The 27,315-nt window shown below is 37.7% G+C and overlaps 3 protein-coding genes across 5 annotated transcripts in view; 2 read left to right on the top strand and 1 right to left on the bottom strand.

Annotated features, from left to right (window-relative positions):
• Positions 1-27,315, top strand: part of LOC117575802 (5'-AMP-activated protein kinase subunit gamma-1) — a 72,213-nt gene that overhangs the window by 19,511 nt on the left and 25,387 nt on the right. The window contains exons 3-7 of one of the 3 annotated variants that reach the window (XM_034260182.2): positions 12,310-14,138; positions 18,402-18,511; positions 18,573-19,197; positions 19,265-19,393; positions 26,231-26,267. In XM_034260182.2, the coding sequence (XP_034116073.1) occupies positions 12,447-14,138; positions 18,402-18,511; positions 18,573-19,197; positions 19,265-19,393; positions 26,231-26,267 (2,593 nt within the window). In that variant the 5' untranslated portion in view covers positions 12,310-12,446. Of the gene's footprint in view, positions 1-12,309; positions 14,139-18,401; positions 18,512-18,572; positions 19,198-19,264; positions 19,394-25,650; positions 25,995-26,230; positions 26,268-27,315 lie in introns of those variants that run through there. The other 2 variants (XM_052006537.1, XM_034260187.2) reach the window with 2 other exon arrangements.
• On the top strand, positions 687-2,011 carry LOC117575808 (carboxypeptidase N subunit 2). The gene has a single exon (XM_052006540.1). It carries the CDS (start codon positions 749-751, stop codon positions 1,982-1,984), a length of 1,236 nt encoding a protein of 411 aa, XP_051862500.1. The 5' UTR covers positions 687-748; the 3' UTR covers positions 1,985-2,011.
• LOC117575805 (sensory neuron membrane protein 1) lies at positions 2,252-4,961 on the bottom strand. The gene is made up of 7 exons (XM_034260192.2): positions 4,757-4,961; positions 4,539-4,696; positions 4,325-4,472; positions 3,513-3,767; positions 2,947-3,453; positions 2,707-2,885; positions 2,252-2,644 (listed from the first exon to the last, which is right to left on the bottom strand). Exons 1-7 carry the CDS (start codon positions 4,865-4,867, stop codon positions 2,395-2,397), a joined length of 1,608 nt encoding a protein of 535 aa, XP_034116083.1. The 5' UTR covers positions 4,868-4,961; the 3' UTR covers positions 2,252-2,394.

Here is a 27,315-nt window from a genome sequence, read left to right as displayed (position 1 = left end):
TAACTTCACATTTAAGTTGACAAGCCCGTTTAAATGTCAATTACATTAAGGCAGTTGCTACATATCTTTGCAAGAAAATAAAGAGTCTTATCAGCCGCGATGGCAACGCTGACCAGTGAACTTGGCCCACATAACAAAGCCAGCCAAAGTAGTGCGAGTTCAATGTGTCCTCCAACTGTTTGTGATACTCATATCTAACAGCTGATATATATACTATACTATATACATACATATACACCAACCAGTTGCCTAACTTGCTCCATAATATTATATTGTATGCATGCTTTGGGAACTGTATTCAGAACGTGCTTATCGCTGTTGCCTGTGTCCGAAAATTATTATTATTATACACAACCTCAAACTTGGCGAAATATTCGTATTTTTATTAGTTTCGCTTTTCGTTTTGTGACATAAGGCAAAACAAAAGTTAACTGAATTAAAACGAAACTTGGACACACTACAATTAAACGAACATTAAATCAAAATGTTCATAATTGAATTGAACTAAATTCCTATTATATCAGTCAGATTACGCGGTAAGACTTATCAAATCGAATCTCGAGAGCAACACTTTTGTCACGTTAAGCGTAACATGTTTGTTTATAAAGTGCTTATGATCAGCTTTCGATTGTTCCTTTGCTCAGACCAGTTCTTGTTAGATCGAGATTCGCTTTTGATGGCTGCCGATAAAAAGGCTGATCTAACCGGTGACACATTTTAGTTGCGGAAGCTTTAGTCAACGGTTGAGATGTCATCAGCGATGTGCTGTTATTTGTATTTGTATCTGCTATGGATGTGGCTTATGATGGGGCTCAACAGCTGTGAGTCGACAGTGAAAAACGCAGCACCCAAACAAGTGTCAGTGTCTCGCCTCGAATGTAATGAAAATCTGTGCACCGAATTGAACTATCCACTCGACTCGCAAGTGGCATATTTTTCAAATGAAATCGGCAAAACACTGGGCAATTATACGTCGCTGGTGTTACATAATTCCCAGTTGACTCATTTGCCGTTGAATGTATTCCAAACTCTCAAGCAATTGGAAACTCTCGATGTTTATGGCTGCGAGGTACAGCATGTAACGCGGGAATGTTTTCGTTCAGCTGGCAAACTCAAGAAATTGCAACTGGGTGGCAATTTGATAAGCAAACTCGATGGCGACACATTTGCACTGGCGACGCAGCTCGAGGAATTGGAGTTGGCCGACAATGAGCTGCAGGAATTGCCAGCGAAATTATTCTCTGGCCTGCGGCAACTGAGGAAATTATTGTTGCAAGGTAATCGCTTGAAAGTGCTGCCAACGGATGCATTTGTGCAGTTGCAACACTTGCAACATCTCAACGTCGACTACAATCAATTGACAAAGTTGCCGGCGGGCTTGTGTGGCAAACAAGAGGAGTTGCAGGACTTCTCGGCACGTGGCAATCAACTGCAGCAAGTTGCAGGCGATGCATTCGCAACTGTGCAACGTCTCTGCCTCTCTGACAATCCCCAGCTCCACACTTTGCACCTCAAGGGTAAAGTGCGTCAGTTGGAGGCAAACAATTGCAATTTAAAGAGTCTCAAACTCGATCAAGCTCAGCAGCTTGAGCAATTACAGTTGAGTAATTCGAAGCTGCGCAACTTCGACTTTCTGCGCAGTGCACAAAATTTACTCGAGCTGGATTTGTCGGGGGTGGAGAAGTTGCCGGTGTTGCCGAATCCCTGGCCAGCCAAGCTGGTGGAACGTTTGAGCATTTCACGTGATAATCCTGGCGATTGGACCGATAAAATTATATCACAAATGCCGCAGCTGAAGTATTTGGATGTTTTACGCAACGGGGAACGTGAGATTTTCCTCATTGATGACGATGATGATAACGTTGAGCAGTTGGATGATAACGATTGGCTGTGTGATAAGCAGACGGGAGAGTGTCCAACTGTCGAAGTGGGTGAAGCCGATGAATTGTTATGGACTGGAGATGGGTTCGAGACGATATCATAGACATGATTTGACAAATAAATGTTGTTAATAATAATATTAAATGCGTTTAAAACTTAATCCATTTCATGGTTGATCAACGCTCTGATAAGTACAGTTACTGTGAACGATCTTCGATCGTTGCACATTTTATTATTGGTGTCATGAGAACGCAGAGATCTTGTCATTCATCTCTCGATCGTTTTGATCGTTTGTTGTTCGTCGGCAATCATTGGAGACGCTTGTCAAGTGCAGCGATCTAGGCCTAAACCAGTTTGACGGCTCCACTAAACAGCTGATAAGTTTTGCCACGTATATTTTTCTGGCCATTTTATTGGCGCGTGCTCAAACTACAAGTGCTTTGAACTACAATAACAACAACATCAACAACATCAACAACAACATCGTCGACAACTTTTTCGATATGATACCGACTAGTAACGCTCTCGGGGTTCCACTTTGGGATTAGATAGATTAAGACCCGGTATGGCAACATTTCGAGTAGCTTCTGGCTTTGGATTTGCCGCCACATTGGCCACCTTGTTCGGCTCCTTGATGATCTTGGGTGGCATGGTAATGTCCAGACTATCCGATTTCTGATAGTACAAATATGCTGTCGACATTAAACCAACAAGTGAGAGCGTTATAAGTGTCCAGCGCAGACCAGAGTTGAATTTTAGGCCCCTTGAATGGAAGACAAGAGTTGGTAAAATAACTCTTGAGTTAAAAGTTGTATAGATACTCACAGAAACAGCGTATATTTAACCATATTTGTGTAGGTTTTATTCAGCTGAACGCCTTCTTCCACCCAGAACAGCGGCATGATGAGTTTACGTAAATGTTTCAGCGACTCAATGCCTTCTACAGGCTCCACATCCAAGTTGAATTGGAGACGCTTGGCAGCCTGAAAAGGAGTGCCAGACATCTGTAATGAAAAAGATATAGAATTAATATTAAACTTAAATTAATTCAAACTTTAAACCGACCAATTCAAAGTCTATATAGACCGCATGATCCTTTTCATTTGGATGCAAACCGTCCACATCCTGCAGCAGCTTCTCGGCGCCGTTGTAGAAATGCGGCATTGAAGCCATAAGTGGTCCACCCACACATGGCGCCAGGTTCATTGTTCCCTTGGGCGGACACGTGTCCAGATCTTCGGGATCATTGCAAAAGCAATGCAAATTTGGATCTTTACGCACATCACCCAAATCGAGTGTGTACCTCAAAGAAGGCATTCCATGATAGGACGATTTGCGTTGATAAACAGCGCCAAGGGAGCGACAAATGTCTGGAGTGAAGGCCCACAAACCTGCCTCACGTTTGAGGCCAGGAGCAAACACCGTTGAATCGGTGCCAATGAAACGATTGCATTCATCACCCGGCCAAATATCCATTTCGGGTTCATCGGCAAACTTTACAACCATGCCGAGTTTTTTGTTATTCTTGACACCACGACAAACTGTAAAGCGACCCGCATCCGTGTGGTTTGCCTTCGGTTTAAATAGTTCTGTATTTATAACTCATTCATTGAAAGAATTCATTCACTTACCTGACCCATGAAGGAGAAAAGAAAGTGCGTTTGATTAACTTGTTTCGCCTGCTTCACTTCGCCCGTGTAGAACACCGTGCAAAGCGCCTTGGCTGCAAATTCATCCGAGGAGCAGTCAACATCGATGCCGCGGAAAAACAAATCCATAAATTTGGCCGTTATGAATGCCTTGCCATTGGGAAAGACAATCGTCAATGCCTTGGCAATCAGTTCCATCATGGGCGCCCTTTCACGCAGCACAGTTATGCCGACGGGCTGTCAAATGTGATTAGAAGAGAGGAAAGAGTCGTTGAGTGAAATGCACTCCGAGTCATTAGTATGACGAGTCAGTTTTTTTCTTAACGTATAGTTTGATAAATGGCAAGCTAATTGCAACTCATTTACGATGCACAAAAGGCAAATGGATGCGACTAAAGCGAAGCGAAAAAAAACACGGACGAATTCAGTATACGACATGTGATTGGTTTATTTCTTTTCGTTTTTTTTTCACGTTTTTGCAAATTGCTAAATTGAGTATTTTTTCTCCTTGCGACGATAGATTAATTTTGACTTGCTGGGAACGCCAGTTAAGTGATTTGCATAATTTACAAGGGCTTTGTAGTCTAACAATAGATTACGAGGTCTCTTTTAAGTAGCACTTTTTTGTACTGTCATAACAAATGAAAGCTTGCTTGATAACTTTTATTTAAATGAAGGGTTCTATGGCAAAATGCATTTCAAACTCGCAATTAGCAAGCATTCAAATTGCAATGATTGTGAGGAAATTTTTGTAGAATCTCATTAAAGTAAGAGAAAATTCAAGAATTCGTTACCTGTATCAATGGATGTGGAAAGTTGATCACTTCCTCGCCTGTCAACGGACTTGATTCCTTCTCATTGAAGATGAATGTGTTGCGCATGTTATAGCTAACCGTATCCTCAACGGGATCGTCTTCCAAATCGTATTTATCCTTCCATTCACTGGCAAATAAATACAATTTTTAAATCACCCAATCACTTTTTAGTTTGATAAATTATTTTACGCACTCAAAGACAAAAGGTCCGATCTCCTGAACTCTTGGTTTTCCACCTTGAGCCACCTCATCGGGATTGGTTACGTTGAAAACATAGATGTAGAAATGCAACGGAAATGGTGTTGCAGACCACAAATCGCGAATATCAGTGCCCGGCTTAAGCGTGACTTGCTGTGGATTTTATTTTTATTTACTTGGAATTGGAATATTATAAGATCACTCAACACACACCTTTGATATCATAAACCTTAGAATACTAGGAAATATAACCCAACCGAATATAATGCCGAATATGAAAGTGCTGGCGGATGCAATCAATAATTTCAAACGATGCACTTGCATCTTTCTTTCTTGACTAGTTTCGCGTTGTGTGACCAAAGAATCGTTATCCGAAAATAAAAAACTGATTTGATTCGCTCAACGTTCGGTTCAGTTCTGAAGTCGGATTCGCAAGGCTTACGTGCTAAATTCTCTCTCAACGCATGTGGCAAATGTCGTTATAAATCAAACCTCCTCCTCCTCCCCCCACCATCCAGTCGCCCAACCAATTTAATTATATTTTTATATGCTAGACGCTGCAAAACAATTGGAGAATCAAATACATTTCATACTCGGTTCGTATAAGGCCTATGTGAGAATATTGCAAGCTGCCTTTCCCACTTTGCCCCATTCGAACCTAAAGCCAATCGCATAGTACTCCATAGTTCAGCAAATCGGAGAGACAAGCGTGTGAGAATAGTACAGGCTGCGTTCGCGATTCCCCCCTATATTGAATAGTTATCGACTTCGAGATACCCATATAGCATCATTATTGAGAATGATTGAATAAGTGATTTCTTATGAACTTTATGAATTTTAAATATCTGAACTTCATTTTAATACTTTTTAAAGAATTTTTTCTAACATACGTTGAATTTTTGAGTTTTCCTAATTTCAAAATATGTTTAGATTAAACAGCAGAAAAAGAAAATTACAAATATCCCTAAACCTGACTTTGAATTAAATCATTTTTAGAAAAAGTGTTCTAAACATAAAATTGAAATATTGAATTTTTTAAGATTCGAAAATTGTCATCAAAACCATTATTAAAAAAGCTCATTATTTTTAGAGAAAATATAGTAAACGAAAAAGGGATTTCATAGATTTTAGATAAATAATTTATACTTAAATTATTTTAAAAGATAAATTTCTTTACATAAAATTGATTTTAGTATTTTCAACGTTAACAAATTTGCATTAAAATTATTTCTATTAAACATCAGATAATAAATAAAAAAAGATTTAAGAATCTAATTAAATCGGAATTTAAATTAGATTGTTATTGGGAACTTTTAATGTATATTATATGATATCGGAGTTTTAATGAAATTGCTACTGAGAAATTAGAGTTTAGTATATTAAATTTTAACAAGTTTTCATTAAAGCATTAAAACTCATTTCTATAAATAAACAGGGCACTTTTTAGTCGCATATTATCTCTGCATCAATCCTCGTAGTGGAATTTTGACTACGTGTCATCAAATATTATTTCTCTAATATTTATTTCGTATTGCGTCGGTTATATAATGTATTTTTGGTCAGCCAAATTGACTGGTCCAACTGGCACTGCTAGAATTATATATAATGCTCCATTAAACCTATTTAGATATGCAGTAAATAAATATAAAAAAACATCACGATTCGTCGATTGCTTGACGATGTGCTGAAAACCAGTTGAATGAACTACGGCATCGATAAAACGAGTTTAAATAAAAGTCGAAACAACACTTTATGAATATAAGTTGCAATATTTGGCAAACGTCAGTTGGCCATAATATTAACGTTAACGACAATGGGCCAAAAGTGGCATCTACTTCTCTATTATCAAGATGCATTCGTGTGTAACGGCTGCCTATTATTATTATTGTCCATAGCCATAGGGTATATTCAGAGTAAATAAATATTCATTTGATCTATTAGCTAGGCTTGAGCTACCCACCCAACTTTTGAATAGTCTCTCTCTCTCTCTCTCTCTCTCTGTCTCTCTCTCTTTCTCTCTCTTCATTGCGTGAATATCCCATGACTTGGCCACACAAGGCTGCGGCAATCAGCAAAATGATATAAACAGAGCAAAACTATTTTCCATTTATGGAAATTGCATTGACCTAAGCGACACCCAGAACAGCTGCTAAGGATTCCATAATTATAACACTTGTTCTTGAACCGACATCTACAAACGTACATTGAAATGCAGCTCATTTGACCATTTAACAAGAGGCAAATTGTTTGGTATTAAAAGGCCAATAAATGATCTAATAATAATTTTATGACATACTTGAAGTGTCCAGCAGTTTTGCCTTTAAAAGGCTGTATAGGACAGTATATATTTGTTTTGACTTTTTAGTCTTAAAAGTAAACAATTTTTTAAGATTTTCTTACTCCGTATTTATCTTTTTTTAATAAAAAGTTAGTACGGTAAATTTACTATATATTATTAGTGAATGTAAATTGAAAATAGAGTTAAGTACATAATAAATATCTTACACTAGTAATCAAAGTCAGATTTGTGATTCTAGTTAGCATTGTTGAAACAACAGACTGTTTTGGATTTTACATGAGATGTGTGGCAATAATTAAACTGTAAAATAGTGAGAATTGAAGTACCATGTTCTATTGTTATTAAAGAAAAATAGAATAAATAGTTGGATAGTTTTTTTTGAAGCATAAATACATTTATTTATGACAGATATTTCATGTTATATTTCAAAGTTCAATACGACTTACATCTTGACCTTAACAAAGGCAGTTTTTAACCCCAAGTTGCAATGCATTTTTACTGCCGCTTCTGGACTGCGTCAACATGTGTTGTACAAAAGATTTGTTGCCACCTTGGAGGGGAAACAACAGAAGTCGTTAAAATGTCGTTCGTCTACAGAAACATAAAACAGAAATCGAAACTGCATAAAACATGAAAGAAAACAATAAAAAAAAACACAGCAAACGAAAATGAAACTTCCACAATGACAAAAAAGCAAAAAGGCAAAAGCAAAACACGTGACGCAGACGTCGATGCGATACAACTGAAAAATTGAGCAATTGTGCAACTGAGCGATTGAACAACTGAGGGGCGCATATCTTTTCCAAGTGACACAGAAAATCGAGTCGAGTCGAGTCGAGTACAAAAAACACACAGTCAATATTTACATAAATAATGATAAAAAACAACAAGATATTCGCTTGACAACAGCCAGACTTAATAATGCCAATTCTCTGCAGCCAGAGAGACTCGAGCCGGCCTCTAAAATTCATTCAGTTTTTTTGCTGAGCAAATGATTATTTGCTGGTCGATGATTGAGCTGCAAACTGAGCGTCAATCTTGTCAAGTCAAGTCACTGGCATTTCAAATACGAGCTGCACTTGTATTTATTTATATTCGAGAGTATGCTAAGAGAAGAATGAAGAGTCGTCTTTAAAATTCTCCAAAATTAGACAAACATTTTATAATAATTTGATGGAATTGCATTTTGAGTGCAGGGAGGTTCTTTTATTACTGTATTCGTAAAAGATCTACTCTTTATAAAGCGTCTTTTTTAAATTAGTAAAAAATAGTACTGGAATTTAGTAATAATAAAATATTGAATTTTCTTTTATTCAATTGCGAATCTTCTAATGATTTCCACTTTTTAAATACATCGAAAATACGTAGCTTTGGCTTCACAATTTCTTTGCTTTCTGCCAAGATATCTTGACCCAAATGCATTGTAAATATTTATCAATCTTTTGGCACGATAAGCGCTTGCAGTCTTTTGTTCACGATAACTTTTGCCTACGATAATTTTTGCCTACACTTGAAGTCACAAAGCTTAAGATTTCAACCAACAAACTGTCGGCACTTTATGCCAATTAACGATCATCTAGCGAATTCCATGATCGCCGCCTACTAATTTCAACACCGCATCGTTAATTTGTGTATTAATTTATGAGAGAACAAAGACAACTCTTTGTTAGCTCGCAGACAATCTTCGATCTATACGCGATAAGGAACAAAATGCTGTTGGCTAAAAACTATTGAATCATTTGCTCTTTGTTCCCTTCCCGCCGAGTATTTTGTTTTTGCAATTAATTGGTTGATTTTTTCGTGGCACATATCGTGTGACAAACAGGAATTAATTGATTATTTCCAACGCGCCACAATCTACTATCAATTGAATGTGAATCACTCACTCTCTGCTGTTCACGTGTGTGTTTGTGGTTTCCATCAGCAGATCGATTGCATAAACCTTGCACCTTACATCACTTAACAGCAATTACGACCCACACACATACACACAGAAACACCTAGAGTTATATCAGCGAGTACTCAAAGTCAACCACAATTTGCTTTTCGCATTTGTAATTCATCAATATAGTTATTTACATGTCTGCCTAATTTAATCAGCTATATAATTTATGCATTATTTATTGTCATCATGCCGAGTGTGAATGCCTTCTCAGAGAACTTTTTTTGCCTGACGCTCTCGATGAAACATTCCCATATGGAATTATTCAAATTGTGTTTGAATGCCATTATTTTTGTTTGTTTTCACAATTAGAGAATTATTTTAATTACGTGACTGTCATAACTCATTTGTCAGTCGCTCAATCTTGCATTATGCATAGCCTCTGAATCGAAGTAAAAATTATTTACGAAAACACGATATTAAATAGCCGGCCATAAAGGTCAAAGAACACGTACGACTTTTCATAATATTCAATTAATGTCATTTACTTAATTATTCGAATTGTATTCTCTGAATGTGGCTGACTTTTTGAAAACAGGTAGAATAAACTGTAAATTTGATTATATTTTTAACGCGAAATTTACGCTTGAAGCAAAGTGTTTGAAATGATTAATATTGATAGTTGAATTTATTGACAACTCATTGAAATCAATGTAGAATAAATAAAATAATAAAATAAACCGTAATATTTATAATTGATACGTTTAAATCGAGATTTTTATTTCCAGCAAACTATTTGTAATGCTAATTACTCAGAATTTTAAATGATTATTGCATAAAACAAAAAAAAAACAAGTAAGAAAGTTACAGTCGAGTGTGCTCGACTGTGACATACCCGCTACCCATTTTTAATACAGGCAAAATATTGCGGTATCATTTTCAAAATATACCGAAAATACTAAAAATATACCAAATGATATGTTTGGTATATCGATACAGTACACCATTCCAAATAGACAAAGCAACTCAGACCCCTAGTAAGTAGGCGTTTTTGCCCATACAAAAGCATTTCTTTAATAACTTCGACAATTTTTATCTGATCGCAACCAAATTTTCAGGAATCATAAATACTATACTTATTATTGTATATACCAAAAGTGGGCGTGGCAAAAATTTAAAACAAACTTGATCTGCGTGCAAACATAACAAATGCTGTCGAAACAAAATTATAGCTCTGTCTCTTATAGTCTCTGAGATCCAGTGTTTGATACGGACGGACACACAGACGGACATGGCTAGATCGTCTCGGCTGTTGACGCTGATCAAGAATATATATACTTTATAGAGTCGGAGATGCCTCCTTCTACCTGTTACATACATTTCCTGTCGGCACAAAGTTATAATACCCTTCTACCCTATGGGTAGCGGGTATAATAAACTATAAGTTTAATAATTGTCTCAAGATTCACATGTAAAGCAAGGTGTTCATAAGGCCAAATATTTATCAGCAAATTTATGGTCAAAGCATTTACATATGTACTCTATGATATGTTCTTAATATCGATATACCAAATATAGTCTTGAGTATATTAGCTTGCCTTTATTAAAAATAGGTAGCGCATATCTCCCACTTTTTCTTGTTAAATGATTCTTGTATAATACTTTATACTGTTAAATTGTCATTTAAATTTCATTTAATTCTTACATAAAATACTTAAACTGTTCAGTTTCCATTCTAAGAACAGACAGTAAAAATAATTATAGTAAATGTTAACAGAATGCAGCATTAAAACCATACAGAAAATCGAGCTGAACTGAGCTGAGTTTAGTCGAGTCGAGTCGCCAGTTTGTCTAGCTCGTTTTGTGAGTCTCTGTAATCGCGAATGCACTCGTCATTGATTAATAGTTTCAACTACAACATGACGTTCGATTTGCTAGCAATTATTTGTGGCCTGTTGCAATTGTTAATGGCCTATAATTAAAAGTCAGCAACAGCTGACGGGAATACTATGTTTTATATATATACAAATAAAAAAAAATACCTATAAACTACTTTAATTGTTGCAACTGCACGATTGAGTTACAACGTTGCACTCGTAAGTCTCCCAGCTGGATTTGGTTGTTTAATTAATGCTTGAAAATGTATCTGACGCATAGCCCCGTGCTGCCAGTTCAAAATGCTATGCTTTAATTATTCATTGCACTTTGTGGAAAACCGCAGACTTAAGCACTCCAACAGACAAACACTTCACCGCTCCCCCCTCGGATATTCGAGAACCGAACTCATATGTATCTAATTGCTATTAATTGCTGGGTGTATCGTTTGCATTTATTTTGCTCAATTGCGGTTGGCATTTAAGCTCTACGAAATGCAACGCCTCTGCGGTCGCAAATATTGTCTTCAAGTACTCTATAGTTTTGTATCCTGCATTGCAAATTCACTTTACAACGAAACGCGGTATGATATTAAATTTAATTATAGTGCAAAACTTGGCGATATTTGCCTTGAAGTAGCTTTGGCGAATTGATTTCGACATCAAATGAGTATTAGATACATTTGTATCTTCTTTATTTTTTATTAGCAAAAGCAACTAAGAGATATAGATATTGTAAAGTTGAGGTGTAAATTATGATTGTCAGCATTTAATTTAGTTGTAAATCTGTTAGTTAATACAACTGCTCATTGAGCATTTCAGTTTGGAGGAAAAGATCCAAATGTTTTCTGCCTTTTCTACGCTAGCTTCTGAGTCATTTTTTTTGGGAGGGTTGTGTGTATGCTTGGTTGCCATATGTTTGTATTTCCATTCCCCAATATTGCTTTCTTGTGGCGTTTGTTTGGTTTTTTTCGTTTACCCTGTAAGCAATTAGTCATTGAGGAAGAGTTTATTGGGCAGACGCAAACAAATTTACTTATTACCTAGAACATTAGGTATAAAAATAAAAGGAAAACTTTTGCTGCTGGGTATTTGCAAGTCAATCAAAGTTCGTATTGTTGTCATTTGTTTTTTTCTTTTCGTTTTGACGACGACGCGTAAATAATTAAATTAGCTTTGTTAGCGCTTTGTTTTGCTCTTGCTGCTCATACACAAAAAAAATATACACACGCATTTGTTGTATTCTTTCGCTGCTTCTGTTTTGGATGAATGACAACGAATGCTCGGTTCTCGGTTCGGTGTTCGGTATTCGCTGTTCGATGAGTTTGAAAATACCGAAACAGAAAATTGCCATTTTTTTCTAAATGCTTTACGCCGTTGTTTGTCGACCTTCACCTCGTGCTACAATTTTTTTGTTGTTTTCGGATTCGTTTTTGTCGTTTCTCGCGTTGTTTTAGAATTTCGACTGCGTTGTGTGGCAGCAACATAAGTCTCTTAAGACTGAAAATATGTTGAATGTGGCTTGTTTTGTGGTTTGTTGAGAATTTGAGAATCATTAAGAAATACAATTGTGAAATTTGTAAAAGAACTCTAGTTAAATTTGCTAGCTGCTACGTCACTCCGTCGCTCTCTCATATCAACACAAACGAAAGCTGCTGGCTATGAAACTCTAGTATGCCACTCAGCAACAACACATGAAATTCTATTGCAGATACGAAACAAAAGTGAATTTCCGGCAAATCCAATGTCGCCACCGAGCAGATCATTTGCCTAACGAACTGTTCGAATAATAAACAAAACAAAATACAACAATAATAAATCCAAAGTCCAACGAATATCAAACCGCAAATGGCCACAAACTGCGACTACATTGAGGATAATGTGAAACAGCAGCAGATCACAAAGTCAGGAGCAGCAACCACAGCAGGAACAACAGCAGTTGACGCAGTAAATCGAACGAGCGTCAGCTCCAATGCCTCATCCACGATGAGCGAGCACGCGGAGAAGCAGGATGGCAACGAGAAGCTGCAAATGCTGTGTGGCAACAATCAAATGGACAGCTTCGAGTGCGCCTTTGAGTCCACCATGGACGACCTGGAGCAGGCGGTGCGCGATGGCTACGAATCCGATTCGGAGGCCAGTGCCAATGGCCAGGCTACAGGTGAATCATCGGGCTCAAGTTTGAGCCAGCTGGCGGGGATTGGAGGGCTGCAGTACAGTCAACAGTTGACGCCCCAAATGGAGTTGCAGTTGCAAACGTTGCCGCGCGTCAATTCGTTTGACTTTCAGAGCAGCAGCGGCAGCAGCAGTGACGATGAGAACGATGACGATGCCGACGATGATGTGGATGATATGGGTGTGGTTGGTGCACTGAATTTAAGTGCCAAATTCGCCCGCAGCAGCGATGCACGCTACGATGCGTATCATCAGCGTCCGCCTTACCTGTTGCCACCGTTCATGGAGCGTCGTCGTCTCTCCCAGTGCAAGGAGGAGGATGACGAGGACGATGGCGACAAGTCGCCGCCGGTGAGTAGCAACGGCAACGATGCACCGCGCTTGGAGCGTGCCTCAAAGGCGCCGCCACGCCCACCAACGCCTCAAGACGCCGCCTCCAAGGAGAAGTTCAAGGATCTGGAGCGTTTGCGTCAGCAATTTATGCACAAAATCGATCGCATCAATACGCGCAACATCGAGGAGCAATACACATCGTTGCCCCCACCACCGCCGCCTCCACCGCCTCCCATACCGGCCACTATATTGCCCAAGGCACTCAAGGAGCTGCTGCAGTCAAGTGAACCACCGGTTGCCACGCCTCCGGCAGCACCCAAAGTTGCACCAGCTCCACTGGCCATTCCCGAGCAGTTTACGGTGGCCACAGACGGCACATCGCCGGCTGCCACATTGCAGCTGCCACATGCGGCAGAGCCGCCAATCATCATCAAGGGCAAGTTCAAGGTGTCACGGGCCCAGGAGACGCCCGAGCTGCGCATGGAGGCGCAACAGTTGCGCGAACTGAAGCCCAGCGCCAATGCTCAGACCATCAGCTTCCCCTCCAGTTTTGGTGGCTACTCCTCGGTGCAGGGTTTGTTCTCGCAACGCTATGGCAGCAATCGGTTTCCGGTCGCTGCGCCGCACATGTCCAAGCAGTTCTTCGACTCGTCGCTGGTCGAGATACGCGCCCCATCGCAGTTGTCCCTCAACAACAGCAACAACAACGGCAGCCAGAACCAAAGTCTCAATTGTGATAGCAACAGTTTGGCCAATAAGCCGCGCACGCCCAGCGAACGCGAGCTGGACGACATCTGGATACGTCGTGCTCCCGCATTGCCCGCTCAAATGGAGGCAAGACGCACTGCTGATGGTGCCTCGCCAACGCCATCGGCTGCAGCTGCCACGGTTTCCGTTGCACGTCCCGTTTCCTTGGGTGGCGTCTCCACAATGCCACGCCTACTGCAGCGCAATGAGAGCAGCCACTCGGCGACGAGTCCATCGAGGCAATTGACCGCCTCCGGTTCAGTTTCCGTCTCCGTATCGGAAGATGTAAGTGCGGGGAATTTGTTGTTGTTGGGAGGGGCATTTTCTGAAGTGACTAACTACGATCGGAATTGGGCTCAAGTATGAGCTAAGTGTGAAACTTAGAGCTGATTCATTTCATTGGGAATGTTCTTTCTAAGCTGATAAACTTTTCTTTAAAAGTAAAGCGGTTGAAAAATATTTGTTCACGAATCTTGTATGTTTAAAGGGCTTCTGCTTTGGAATTTATTTTTGTTAATGTGCTTCAAACTAACGTACATTACTGGGAGTATTTAAAAATAGAAGACCATTTCAATCTCAGAAACTTAAAAGACCCTTTATCACTAAAGGGTCAAAAATTGTATTATTCAATTGAAATGTTGAAAGGCTTTGGTTAAATTTTAATCTAAATATTTCAATAAGTTGAGAACCTACTAAAAATAGACAATTTTAATCATAAAAATTACATAAAGGCCTGTTTTCATGTTTCTTTTAAAATGAAGGGTCTAAAAATGCATTATCAAAATAAAATTCTCAGTAATTTTTCGCCATACTTATTGTTTGTGTGTTTAATTAAAAGGCTGCAGCTTAGAATTCTATTGCCGAATGTCTCTAAAAATGTCGTAAAGTAAGGAATATAGAAAAATTTAAGATTTGTTCAATATTAAACAACTTTTCTTTGAAATAGAGAAAAAAATTCAAGTGATTATTTTTGATATCTTTCATATTATAAAAAAAAGACTAGTGAGTTTTTTCACTCCAATAATTGACTAGAAAGGCTTTCTTCTGTCCGTTTCCAATTTGTGATATTTTTGATATCAACTAAAATAATATAATCTTCAATACTGTAGTTGAAAGTGATTCCCAGTTTGCTGCTCTAATTAAAAATGTGCGACTCTTTCGTTGTCCCCAGACTGGTTCCTCAGACAAAGAAGCGGGGAAACTACCTTTTAATTTTATGACGTACTTTGTCAATCTGTTGTCTAATCTCTTTAAAGCTCTTATCAAAAAAGCGCAACGTACCTGCTAAAAGTGGCACAAAAGCCCCATAAATCAAATTAACAGTTCGTGTAAACTTCAAATTCACGCAAAAAAAAAGCAAACAAATTAAGAAAAAAAGTAAAGAAATTAAAATAAAAGAAACTCACTTCAAAGAGAATTGCAAAAGTGTCGTCAAAAAAAAGCGACAAGCAAAAAGATTTGTATTATTATCTCTAAATTCACACGTCGTCAGCTGACGTCATTTCTACAATCATCATTTCGCGATAATTCAATAAAAATGAAATGAATCTCTTGGTGTTGAAAAGAGTGTCAAGTCATGAGCAAACAACGTGTTGAATTAAATGTGATGTCGAAATTTGAAGAATCCAAGCCTAAGGCTTAAGTTGTTCTGATTCCGTTCTTTCAGAATCTGCAGACAAATATTATCTTATGCTTTACGCATTTTGATTCCTTTCGCAGTTTGCGTTTTTTCGACATTCATTATCATAAGGCGGAATCTTCCACTCGATGTGTGCAGAAGATGCTTCAACTGTCTGAAGCAGCAAAGCAAAAGTGAGTGAGACACTTCAAAGCAACTTTGTCTGGTCTTCCACTTTGGGTACTACAATTTCATTATAAAGACAAATATTGTAAAACTCTATGCCAGAGAGCATTCACAATTCGTTGAGCTATTTTTAGCACACAGCCAAAAAAAAAAAAAAATTTATGTTTGGCTTTGTTTTGTAAACGGTGTGTGGGCTGAATGGGAAAAGATGCATTACCTTTGTGGGGTGTTACCTTTTATTTTTGGTGTTTTTGGACTTTATGCCCAGTTCTCCCTCAGCTGGTTTTTTATTTATCGTATCGTATGTTGACTTCTCGGGGAGGGACCAACCTTATCAACTGACAAATGACACAATTTGTCAACAAAGCTCAATTTTTGTTTTTCACTTTTTTTCACGAATTGCCATAAACACAATCAACAGCAATTTTTTATTTTGTTTATATACATTTATGTATATGAGAACTAGTTTATATAGAATACATATATCCATGTACTCCTCTATTTACATAGGCTCTATTCGTGTGTGTGTGTTTGTGTCTGGGCAAACAATTACGTCAATGGGGCACTCACCACACCCAATTATAGATAGATACTTACTTGGATGTACGATATACATACATACATATATAGAGAGTGAGATATATATCTAAACAGTCGTTGTTGTTTGCCCTGCCATGCAAATCACTTGAATACTCTATCATCTACCCATCTCCGTCACACTCGCACTCTTTTTTCTCCGTTCTGTATCTCCATCTCGCTCCGCTGAATGCAAATATTGAGCTAGTCGTAGACAATGTCCAACAGCTGATGCCAAACACTCCTCTGCCCACAGTTTTCTGCTCGGTTCCGCGATACACAAACAAAAGCGTGAAGTGCTTCTGGTTTTTGTTTTCATACACTATCTATAAAGCGGGGGATTATACGGTTCTATGTGAGCTAGCGAATTATAGCTGATTAAAAGACGCAATATTAGAGCATGATGCAGTATCATTTGTAATAATATAAAGTAATATATTATTTTATTGTTCTTAGAAGAAATGACTCACATAAATTGTGCTAAGAAAACTAGTAGGGATTTTAGTTTTCTTTGTCTTTTTCTCATCTAAATGAAAGACGTAGTATTAAAGCTGATCACACTTATTTCAAAGTGTATTTCTAGTTCGTTATAGCTTTTCCAAATTGTTATTTTTTTCTCTCTACTCTCTCTCTGTCTCTCTCTCTCTCTGTTTTGCCTCGCCCATTTAACCCACTTTGCACATTGGAATCAACGGAATCATCGGCACACTCGATTACTTGAACACTTTTAATGCGTCCATTAATTTGGCGTTGTTGTTAGCTCATCGAAGCAACAGCAAACAGCAACAACAATTGAATATTGACAGCCCTCGAGGCACGTGACTTGGCATTCCAGCAGAGTGCAAAAAAGAAGACGAAAAAAAGTAAAGCAAAAAAATATAAAGCCAAATTTAATGTGTTGACCTGTTGACTGTGAAACTGCCGTCGCACAATTTTGGATTTGGCTAAAAATAAATCGGAATCCAACCGCAGGTGTCTGTCTGTCCGACTGTCTCGTCTGATCGTTTTTGAACATTTTTGTGAAAGTTGTCGGAAAGGTCGTACAATTAAATGGGTTAAGCCAATAGTTAGGGTTTAAAACTAAGCCGGCACTCTTTCTAAGGCAAGGTTTGAAAAACAGTTTGAGAGGAAATTCAATTTTTTTGAGCTGCAGATATTTGAGGTTAGCAATTGAAAAGAGTTGTGTTAGAGAGCTTTATGTAACTGGGGAGTAAATTGATTTAATTGTGCCTAGCAATTATCAATAAGTTACGTACGTGTATTTACAGCAAACAAGTTAGACAAGCTGTGCTGCAAATGCACAACTTGTAAATACCCTGTCAATGATTTATTTTTTTGTTATTTGCACAGAAATTAGTTGAAATTATTTTTAGCTATTTAATTAATACATTTCGCTTCTATAAATTTAGCATACGCCGTGATCATATAATTACTATAATTGTTTTGCAAAATTTGCCTTTTCAAGCGTTTTTGGGATATTCGCAATTTCCGCTGCAGAGCTTTTGTTTGTTTGTGTGTTTTTCCCCCCTGTTGCATGTTTAGTCAGCTGAGCCCATTGACATCACAACAACTGTAACTTGATCTCGCTCTCTCACTAAGCTAAGCTTCAGCTGCGCTGATAACTCTTTCTCCCTCTCTCTGGCTGCAGTGCACTGCTTGCTTTAACCTGGGCACAAACCTTCTGGCTGCCTGACAACTCACCATTTTGCACGCAGCGTGTTTTTGAACCCACTTCTCACTGTTGACGGAAATTTTGCGTAATCCATAGATAAATTGATTAAATTCGATTAAAGGACGCCACAGGACGACGGCGTCTTCAATTAATAAAGCACATTCGATACTTAATATTTTTGTTGTTTCTTGTTGCGCCACTGCAAATTGCGTCTTGTGTTGATTCTTCAATTGTGGGTTAGGTGGCTAGCTCACAAATTGTATTTGTAGACAATTCGGCATAATTGCAGTACAGCCAGGATAATCGCTGTGGGTGGTCCTTATATTTGTATTTGTAGTTGTAATTTCATTTCTTTTTGTGTTCCGCTGCTCTGTCTGTTCAGTTTGTTGCGGCCTGTGCTGCCAGAAACATGCAAGAAGTTGTCGAAGAAGATCCCAATATTACAGTTAGCATTGCCAAACCGCATTCTAATCAAAAACGTCATGTTCGCTTTCAGGAACAAGATGGTTTACCACGTGTGCCCGGCTCCCGACCCTCAAGTGCGCCCGCGGAACCCAACGCCAAGGCGGCCAAAAAGGCCTACAAGAAGATGGAGAAGGAGCAGCGGTAAGTGAAGAAATAATAACTAATCCAATGCGTGAACTAATTAAATAACTTTCTCTTGCAGCCGCCAGGAGAAGGAGCAATCGCGTCGTGAGAAGGAAGCCCGCAAAATGGAACGGGAGACGGCGCGACGCATTGAGCGAGAAGCCGCCAAGCTGGAGAAGCTTAATCGACACAGCGAAAAGATCTCACGTAGCACCGAACGCATGGTGGGCAGCGGTGGCTCACGTTCCGGTTCGCTGGAGCGTCGGCGCAGTGGCGAGGATTCGCCCGTGCTCAATCAGTCGACGGTGCACGGGATTGCGTCACCGAATCGACGGCCCACAATCTTCGATGTGTTTAGACCGCGCGCCAAATCGGATGCCAAACGGCACAAGGATAAACATTTGCTCGATCCCTCGTCCGCCGATAGCAGCGCCACCAGCAGCACATATTCCGTATCCGGTGGCACAACGGCAGCAGCAACATCCGCGGCAGCGACGTCAGCAACGCCAGCCGGTGGAGCGACGGCGGGCAGCGGGGCAAGTGGCGGCGCTGGTGGCATCATGAATTCCATGAAGGTGGCCATGCAGCACTTTGGACATCGCCAGCATCCCGCCGTAACGATAACCAATGCCGATGGCACCGTCTCCGCCAAGAGCAAGTACAAAGATGGCAGCGCCCATTTACACCAAGGCAGCGATGCGCAGGTGCGAAACAATCTTTGTTACTAACTGTATTCTATATAAAACTGTTAAATGTATACTTTGCTTATAGTATTACCACACGGTGACTGCGGTGAGACCGCACGCCAATGCCAATCAACGATCGCCGATGACCAAAGTTATGGATCTGTTCCGCCATCGTTCAAACTCAGCGGTCAGCGAGGCAGACAAGCGTAAAGCGGTAAGTGTCACGGCTAAACTTAACATACGAATGGTGTGGTGAATTTAGTAGAACACAGCTGAGCGAATGCGCAAACCAACTAGCTATGTTAGATTACAGCGCGCTGTTAGCTAAAATGTTAACTGATATTTTGAATTAAGGCAAATCAGTTAAAACGAGAAATACGCATTTTGAATGAAAGATTTAATATTTGAAATTATGGGAAAAATGAGTTAAGTTGGCTCACACATAATTGATAAAAAAATATATTAGATGAAAGCATTATTGGCCGTAATTTGAATACAATAAAATTTGGCTTGGCTGGTCAAGCAATTTTAAGGCGAAAAATAGGAATTGACGACTTATGAAAGTGCTCTCTAAAGCAACTCACACTGTAGTTATTTCCATATCAATATTCATACAATATTGACATATCAACTCTTTCAACATCCCGTTCAATTTCTTTAAAGTATTTTTATATTATCGGAAATCAATTAAATGTTACTTAAAGTAGATTAGGAGCTACTTTATCTTTCGCAAAAAAACCCATACAGTCTGCAAGCGATTATCAGCAGTATTTGAGCGTCATTTATAATCTACACTTTGTGCTGAGTCTGACAACTTCATTAAAAATACAGTTATGAGCAATTTTTTGTATATTTTGATTTGATAAGCGATAATGGCTTAATGCGATTCGATTGATAAGCGATGGTTACATTTCAAAATTGCGCAATCAAAGGTTGCTTATCTGTTGCTGCGAACAACAACGGAATCAATTGAACAATCAGGCAATAATAACAAATACAGAATAAAGTCATGTACGCATTTATCATACTGCAGAAATGTGCCGCATCATGTTGTGCGAACACAGTTCTTTATTTATTATCAAATCCTGAGAGAGAGAGAGAGAGAGAGAGAGAGAGAGAGGAAGAGCAGCAGCAACACAGAGAAGAAAGCTCTCAGCAACAAGTACAACACAACAGGTGATCTATGGCGTCAACAGCTGTGCGATGCGACGCTCTTCACAGCAATGAGCTTTTGTACGACTTTCTCTCTCTCTTGCTCGCTCTCTATCTTCGTATGCCGCTCTTGGCGCTCTCACTTGTCTGACAGTTTTTGGGCTTTGCGGAAAAGTGCCACACACAAACACACACACACATATACCGACAAACGTATTATTATTACGTATACGGCGAGTTTGTCGTTGTCGTCGATGGCGTCGAGTCATTTCAATTTTGCCGTTTTCTTCTTTCGCACGCTGCTGCGTTTTGTGTGCTTTTATTTTCAATTGCATTTCCAATTGGACGGCAGCTGATACTAGAGACAACGCGCGCGCATTCTTCGTTCTTGTCGAAATTGATAAACAACAATTACAAATAAACAAAAAAAATACGAAATACCAATTTGATAAATCTCAAGCGGTGCGGCGCGTGTGAGCAACAAAATATAATATTAAATAAGTATAAAATGAAAATGAAATAAGCAACAATAAAGAAAATTTATTGCTTTGTTTTGTGTGTGTTTGAATGAAAATGGAAATGTTTGAAATTTGAAAAACGAAATTGAAAACAACATCAGAAAAAAAACAAAATAAATAAATTCACAAAGTGCAAGTCAAATAAACAAAAGCATAAATAGATGTATATAAATATATCAGACCCAAAAAAGAAAAACATTTTAATGAATTAGCATAATTAAAGAAGCGTTTAGCACTTTGCATATAATATCAAACGAACGAAATCTGCAAAATCTGTTCTATTTGTAAACAAATTGTATTTATATGCCAATTGCGACAATTTAAGGCAATTATGTATATAATATTTGCATCTTTTCCGCGTGTGCGCATTTTAATTTGATTTACTTACGTTTTATTTATTATAATTTTCAATTTTCAAGTTCATTGACGGCGTCCAAAAACCCACGCGAAATATGCTCGATAAAAATATATAATAATAATACTTGTGTGTGTGCTTCTAATCTGCATTTCTATTTGTTTAATTAAGAATTTTAAGCACTTTTGAAGCGGCGCATGGAAATGAGCTAAACCCAAAAGGCACAAAAAAATCAAAACTGTCAGCGGCACAAAAACAAATGGCAAACATGTGATGTGTCACACGTATTCGTGAAATTTTGTTAAATATTTTGTTATGTTTTCGCTTTTAGTTTGTTAAGATTCTAAGCCATTTTCTTAGTTGCTAATTTGTCAAGTGTCTAACTTGGGGCTTCTATGCTGAGTTTTTTTTTGTTTTTATTTTTTCTTTCGACGGGTTTTATAATCAGTCAATCGAATTGTTCAGTTCCACTCCCACGCTGCCATATCGATATTAGATAGGCCTGTAAACCGTATTGATAGAAGGTTTTAAAATCTCAGGCGCTCCCTTAATTGCAGCAATAAATTGCTGGCAACTTTTGTTAATTGAATTAGCACCCACAAATCATGTGTTTTTCTTCTTTTGCATAACAAATCCTGACCGATAAATAAATGTGATTTTAAAGAAATCATTTTATATGACAAAAAACAGTATAATTTGGTATATTTGGAATGTAGTGGTATATCATTTTGGTATATTTGATTATAAAACTGCATAATCTGGTATATTTTCAGTGCAATAGTATATCACCATATCAGTACATCGGTATATTAATTTGGTATATTTTGGAATGTAATGGTATGTCGATATATCAGTATACAGGAATATCAATTTGGTATATTTTATTATTAAAATTATATAATTCGGTATATGTTCAATGTAACAGTATATCGCTAAATCAATACATCGGTATATTAATTTGGTATATTTTTGAATGAAATGGTATGTCGATACATCAGTATATACGAATATCAATTTGGTATATTTTATTACTAAAAACGATATAGTTCGGTATATTTTCAATGTAACAGTATATCGATATAACATCATATCGGTATTTTAATTTGGTATATTTAGATGAATAATACCCTCGGTATTATTACCCTTTAGTACATTTGTTGCATTTAATATGCATATATTTGTAGAAATAATACCAATCTGTAACTTCTTTACTCGTTCTTTGTGCCTTTCAGACGTATTTGTAACTCAGCTACTATTATATATTTAAATAATTCTTTATAAATAGTACGCATTTTTTTGCTTTGCACATTTCATATAGTTTTCCTAGTGTATTTCCACCCGTTGATGTCTGTCAAAATAGTTCGACGCTCTTTAAAGTGACACAGCTGTTTGGAAAACACATCACAAAAAAAAGCAAAAACAAAAAAAAAATCCCTACCAATGAACTGGGGACCTTCGATTGTTGTTATTTAACTTACAACAGTTGCCCCCGAACATTTGCAAAATGTTATCAATTTGGAGCTTTTATCTTTTCGGCAAATAGAAATACTTGAAAAGAAGAAATTTAATTTAGAATACATCGGCTCCACAAAATTACCGATAAGATAGCTAATACTACTTATATACTCAAAAAACAAATAGAGAACTCTGACTATATAGTATATAGTAAAAATACCTCACATTGAATATAATGATTATAATTAAAATAACGCGCATAATAAATGGGAGGTTTGTGATTCCTTCAGAGGGCACAGCAAAAAAAAAATAGAAAAGCCTTTTCGCTGATCGATTGACTTGAAATAATGCTTATTATAAATTAGTATTTAATATAGTAAGTAGACAAAACGCGTACAAAGTCACTATCTGACCATCTGTGTCCGCCACTATCTCCGTAAATAAATCAATGCTATTTATATGACCGGCAATATATATTATAATAAATAGGCTTGCACTAAGGGAAAGAACCCAAAGACAAATGAAAAAAAAGGGTTTGTTTTATAACAAACTAAATGTAATTTACCTGTATATAATATTCCTATTTTGTTTACTGCATTTCACTTTTCTAGGGTATCTCGGCGTTTTACAACTGGTTCACGCCCACTTTAGTTTGTTAACGCCTTTTTTTCGTTGTAGAGGAAGTGAAATTTATTGTTGCCCAAAAACATTCTCATTACTTTTTTTGGCCATACGAAATAATTGTTGTTTGCGCAAATTTTCTTTGTTTTCTTTGTAGTTAGCTTGTTAATTAATCATTTGTCAGCTTGTTGTTGCTGTTGTTGTTGTTGTTGTAGATGCTGCCACAATTCTGAGCACGTCTAAGTTTGAAATGATGTTCTATATATGAGTATGAGAGAGTATTCGGAATCTGTTCACAGATTTATTTATTTATTTTTATTGCACACGTTTAAAGGTCAACCACTTGACGACGTTGTGCTTTGCTCTCTCTCTCTTTTTCTACATATTTGTTTGACTACAATACCCTGTAAAGCAGAGACAGAAGAGTATTCTATACGGTCTCTTAATAATGTCTTTGTTTTTCTTTTTAATTATAAAGTGTGTATACAAATATAAAAAGTAATCACATCACAAGCACAACCATTTGCTTTTTAGTTTACATCAAATTACAGGGTATCTCCTTAGTTCATCATCATTCTTTTTCACTTATTTCCATGTAGGCTTTGTATATGGCATTAAATACAATAATAAAATCGGAATTGACGCAACTTTAGATGTTTGTTTTGGACTCTCCGCTGTTAATTGCATATGCGAAGTTATTGTTTTTAGTTTTTTGCAATTGCCAATTACGAAATGCTTTGAGGTGTTGCAGCAAGAATTGTCATGGATTATTTATTAGCTAATTTGAGTAAACATAACTGAGAGATTGACAACGAAAGCTCATTAATTAAGCTCCTCTACAGACACTTACGAGTAACTATAAACTTAACCAACATTCTGACATTTTTCATAGTTTGTCTAATTAGCTTTAATGAATTTTTCCACAATTGTTTAGTTGCACATTGTTTTTGCCTTTATTTTTGTTGCGTTATTCTTACACATTTCTTTTATTTCGCTTAGTATTTTCTTTTATGGCAATTTTTCGCGTCAAGAACGTTGCACAAATATTGACAAGAATAATATACAGACCCAGACCATATATAGCCATAGGTATAAGCTATAGGCTGTCGCCTGACTTTGCTCGCTGGGCAAATACAGAAAATACAGAGATAGACAGCCGCAGGAAATCGAAAATAATAAAAAGAAAATAGAAAACTATAAGATGATATATATAGAACAACAATAATGTAGAGACCTCCAAATTGTTTCCACATTGTTTTCCCCAGAATTTTTATTTATTAAACGTGTTTGCGCCTAAATTGTAAAATGTAAAATAACTAAAACTATATCCCAACACATATATATTTTCTTATGCCACTGCAGAGATCAGAGGTGACTGCGTAATCGTTATACCCCACATTAACAACCGCTTTTGAATGGGTGAATGAGTTATAAAAGCACAATAGCGGCAATTAAGCGACTGTTAAACAACAACTTCAACTCGATTTCATGCCTGCTTTCATTGCTCTCACTTTAGTTGAGCTTTCCAGTTACACACTTCACACTTAACACTTGTGTTGTAATAATTCTTATCACATACTTTGTTTATCTCTGCGTTCGCAGATCGCAAGTGTCACTTAACAGAGCAGGCAACTGTTAACTTAACAGCGCTCTCTTTATGTTATTGCGTTTTATCAATTTCCGGCTGCGCTTTTTGAATTGCAGTTTATTGGGTCATCAAGAGTTTTGCTACCTTTCAATCAACTATTTGTTGTTCTTCTTCTTGGTTTTATTACAATTTCAATTATGTGACACAATCAATAAGCCGCACGTGCCACGCCCATTACGTGCACATCCGCCCATTAAACGTCGATGCGTCACATGCAGCTTCTTCAGTTGGTTCTTCTGCACTTCTCTCTTCTCTTTCTCTCTCTTTCAATTAAAAGCTTGCGCGAGGGTCAAGGATTAATTTGTGGTCCGCTTTTGACCCAAACAATGCCACTGTGTGCATGTATGTGTGTGTGTGTGAATGTATTTAACATCTTTCGCATCTGTGCTCCACTTGAAATGTGCTGTAAATCAGCCGCCCCCCAAACAAAGACGATGACATTTTCATGGTCAGGGCGATGAAATTTTTGTATATTTTTTTATGATGCACCTTGTTGCAATTATTTCATTTACTCTTTGCTTCCTCGAATATAAGGCAAAAAACAATTTGCAATTTAAAAAATATACATAAATTTGCTGAATTTACATAAATGTAATTTGCGCATTTATTGCGAGTAACAACAAAAGAATTAAACATATCACAAATTTAAAAATATATCAGGTGCCAACAAAAAACCGCAGCAACAAGTATCGTAAAATACAACAAATTAAAGCGTTAACAGGAAACTGTTGTTGCTAGCGCCATCTAACGTACGGAGGCGGTAACATTGTAGTTACTGTTAACAAATATGCAGTACAATGTGAATGCATTTTGACTGAAACTCGGACACATTTAAACGGCTGTGCTTTACCTCAATAATTCTACTTAATCATAAACTTAAGCAAATCGAAACAAAATGTCGGCGGTCAAGCGTTGGCTTTATCGCCACACACACTCAACGAGTTCATCCAACAGCGGCCCACCGCCCACGTCGCCCACAATAAAAACACCACGCGGTCGCAGTCATTCGCTGGACGTGCAGTCACTGCATAACAGTGGAGTGCGCACTTTGTTAGCTAATGCAAATGTAAGCAAACCAATTTACACTTTACAGGTACAAAACGAGTAATATAACCGTGTGTACAGCATAGGGGTTAAAGTCTTTACAGCGCGCTGTAGATGATGCGATGGTTTGTGTACTCGCTAAACTCTGTGCTTTGCGCTGTTAAGTCTGTTAACAGTGCGCGGTATATTTGAATTTTGATACAACAACAATTACAAGACAATTGATGATTAATGATTTCGATTTGTTTTTCTTTGCAGCGCGTTGCGGCGCATCAGCAACAATTGGCTGTGCAAAGTAAGTACACAATTTTTTTGCATACTATTTACTGAATTAATCCAGCAGAAGTTAAACAGCAAGTGCCAGGTACATGTTAATTACATGTTTAATTAACATTTAGATTCAACTTACAGCAATTTATATTATTTTTTGTTTAAATTTCGTATTAAATCGCGACTTATGCAAATCATGAAAACCAAATTAACCTTGACTTTGAAAATTAAAACAACAACACACATACTGGCGCGTATACATATGTATGTGTGCAGTATATAAAACAAACAACGCAAAGTAAAGCAAACAAACAAACCGCGAAAATAAGCAAAAGACGAATACGAATGTTGAAAAAAATAAGTAAAAACAAAATCAAAATGACTAAACGATGTGTAAAACCTGAAGTTTGAGTAGCTGTGTGTGAAGTGGGCGCGTCGTTGGGGCGGGGCACGGGGGCAGAAGTATCCAAAGGTGGTTAAGAGCAGATAAACAGTTTTTATGTTTAGCTTTGCTTTACTTGTTTGTCATGCATTTTACATTTTTACATGTGTAAAATGCGAGTTGGGATAATAATAATGCTGTTTTGTATTATCGTTGGGTTCACTGCTGATTCTGATATAATATATTAGCACTACATGGGCTTTTCTGATTTCAATATGTATGTACTGTATATAGTTGAACCACAATTATAGTTGCACACATTCTAACGGCAGACAACTGTATAAATATAGAATATGCAACAATCACTCATAACAATTACGAGCGCGCCAAGTCGTAAACAAAAACAACATTCTGATGAATTAAAAACAACTTGTATACATGCTGGGCGCAAGAATGGTGAAGGGAAGAAAGAGGGAAAGCATGAAGCCCCAGTTGTCATATTCGTGTTCTTATTGCGATAACGGCATACAAGAGATCAACATAGAAATACAAGCGACTCCCCCACACAAGCCGCAACATAACAATAACAAGTTACTGAGTGGGTGAGTGAGAGAGACATACACATACTTTAATGCATACGCCATTGCGCCCAGCACGAAAACAATGCGAGAGCAAAGAGCGAGGGTAGAGA

Source organism: Drosophila albomicans, chromosome 2R, assembly GCF_009650485.2.
Source record: "Drosophila albomicans strain 15112-1751.03 chromosome 2R, ASM965048v2, whole genome shotgun sequence".
In the NCBI taxonomy this organism is placed as follows: Eukaryota; Metazoa; Arthropoda; class Insecta; order Diptera; family Drosophilidae; genus Drosophila; species Drosophila albomicans.
This window is presented reverse-complemented; position numbering and strand designations above follow the sequence as displayed.

What these genes read in the sequence shown, in the direction of transcription:
- LOC117575808 (XM_052006540.1), top strand. Translation starts at nt 749, where the DNA reads ATGTCATCAGCGATGTGCTGTTATTTGTATTTGTATCTGCTATGGATG.
- LOC117575805 (XM_034260192.2), bottom strand. Translation starts at nt 4,867, where the DNA reads ATGCAAGTGCATCGTTTGAAATTATTGATTGCATCCGCCAGCACTTTC. An exon ending in TAAGGTTTATGATATCAAAG is followed by an intron (nt 4,697 to 4,756) that starts GTGTGTGTTGAG and finishes TAAAATCCACAG; the next exon opens with CAAGTCACGCTTAAGCCGGG. An exon ending in TTCCACATCCATTGATACAG is followed by an intron (nt 3,768 to 4,324) that starts GTAACGAATTCT and finishes CACATTTGACAG; the next exon opens with CCCGTCGGCATAACTGTGCT.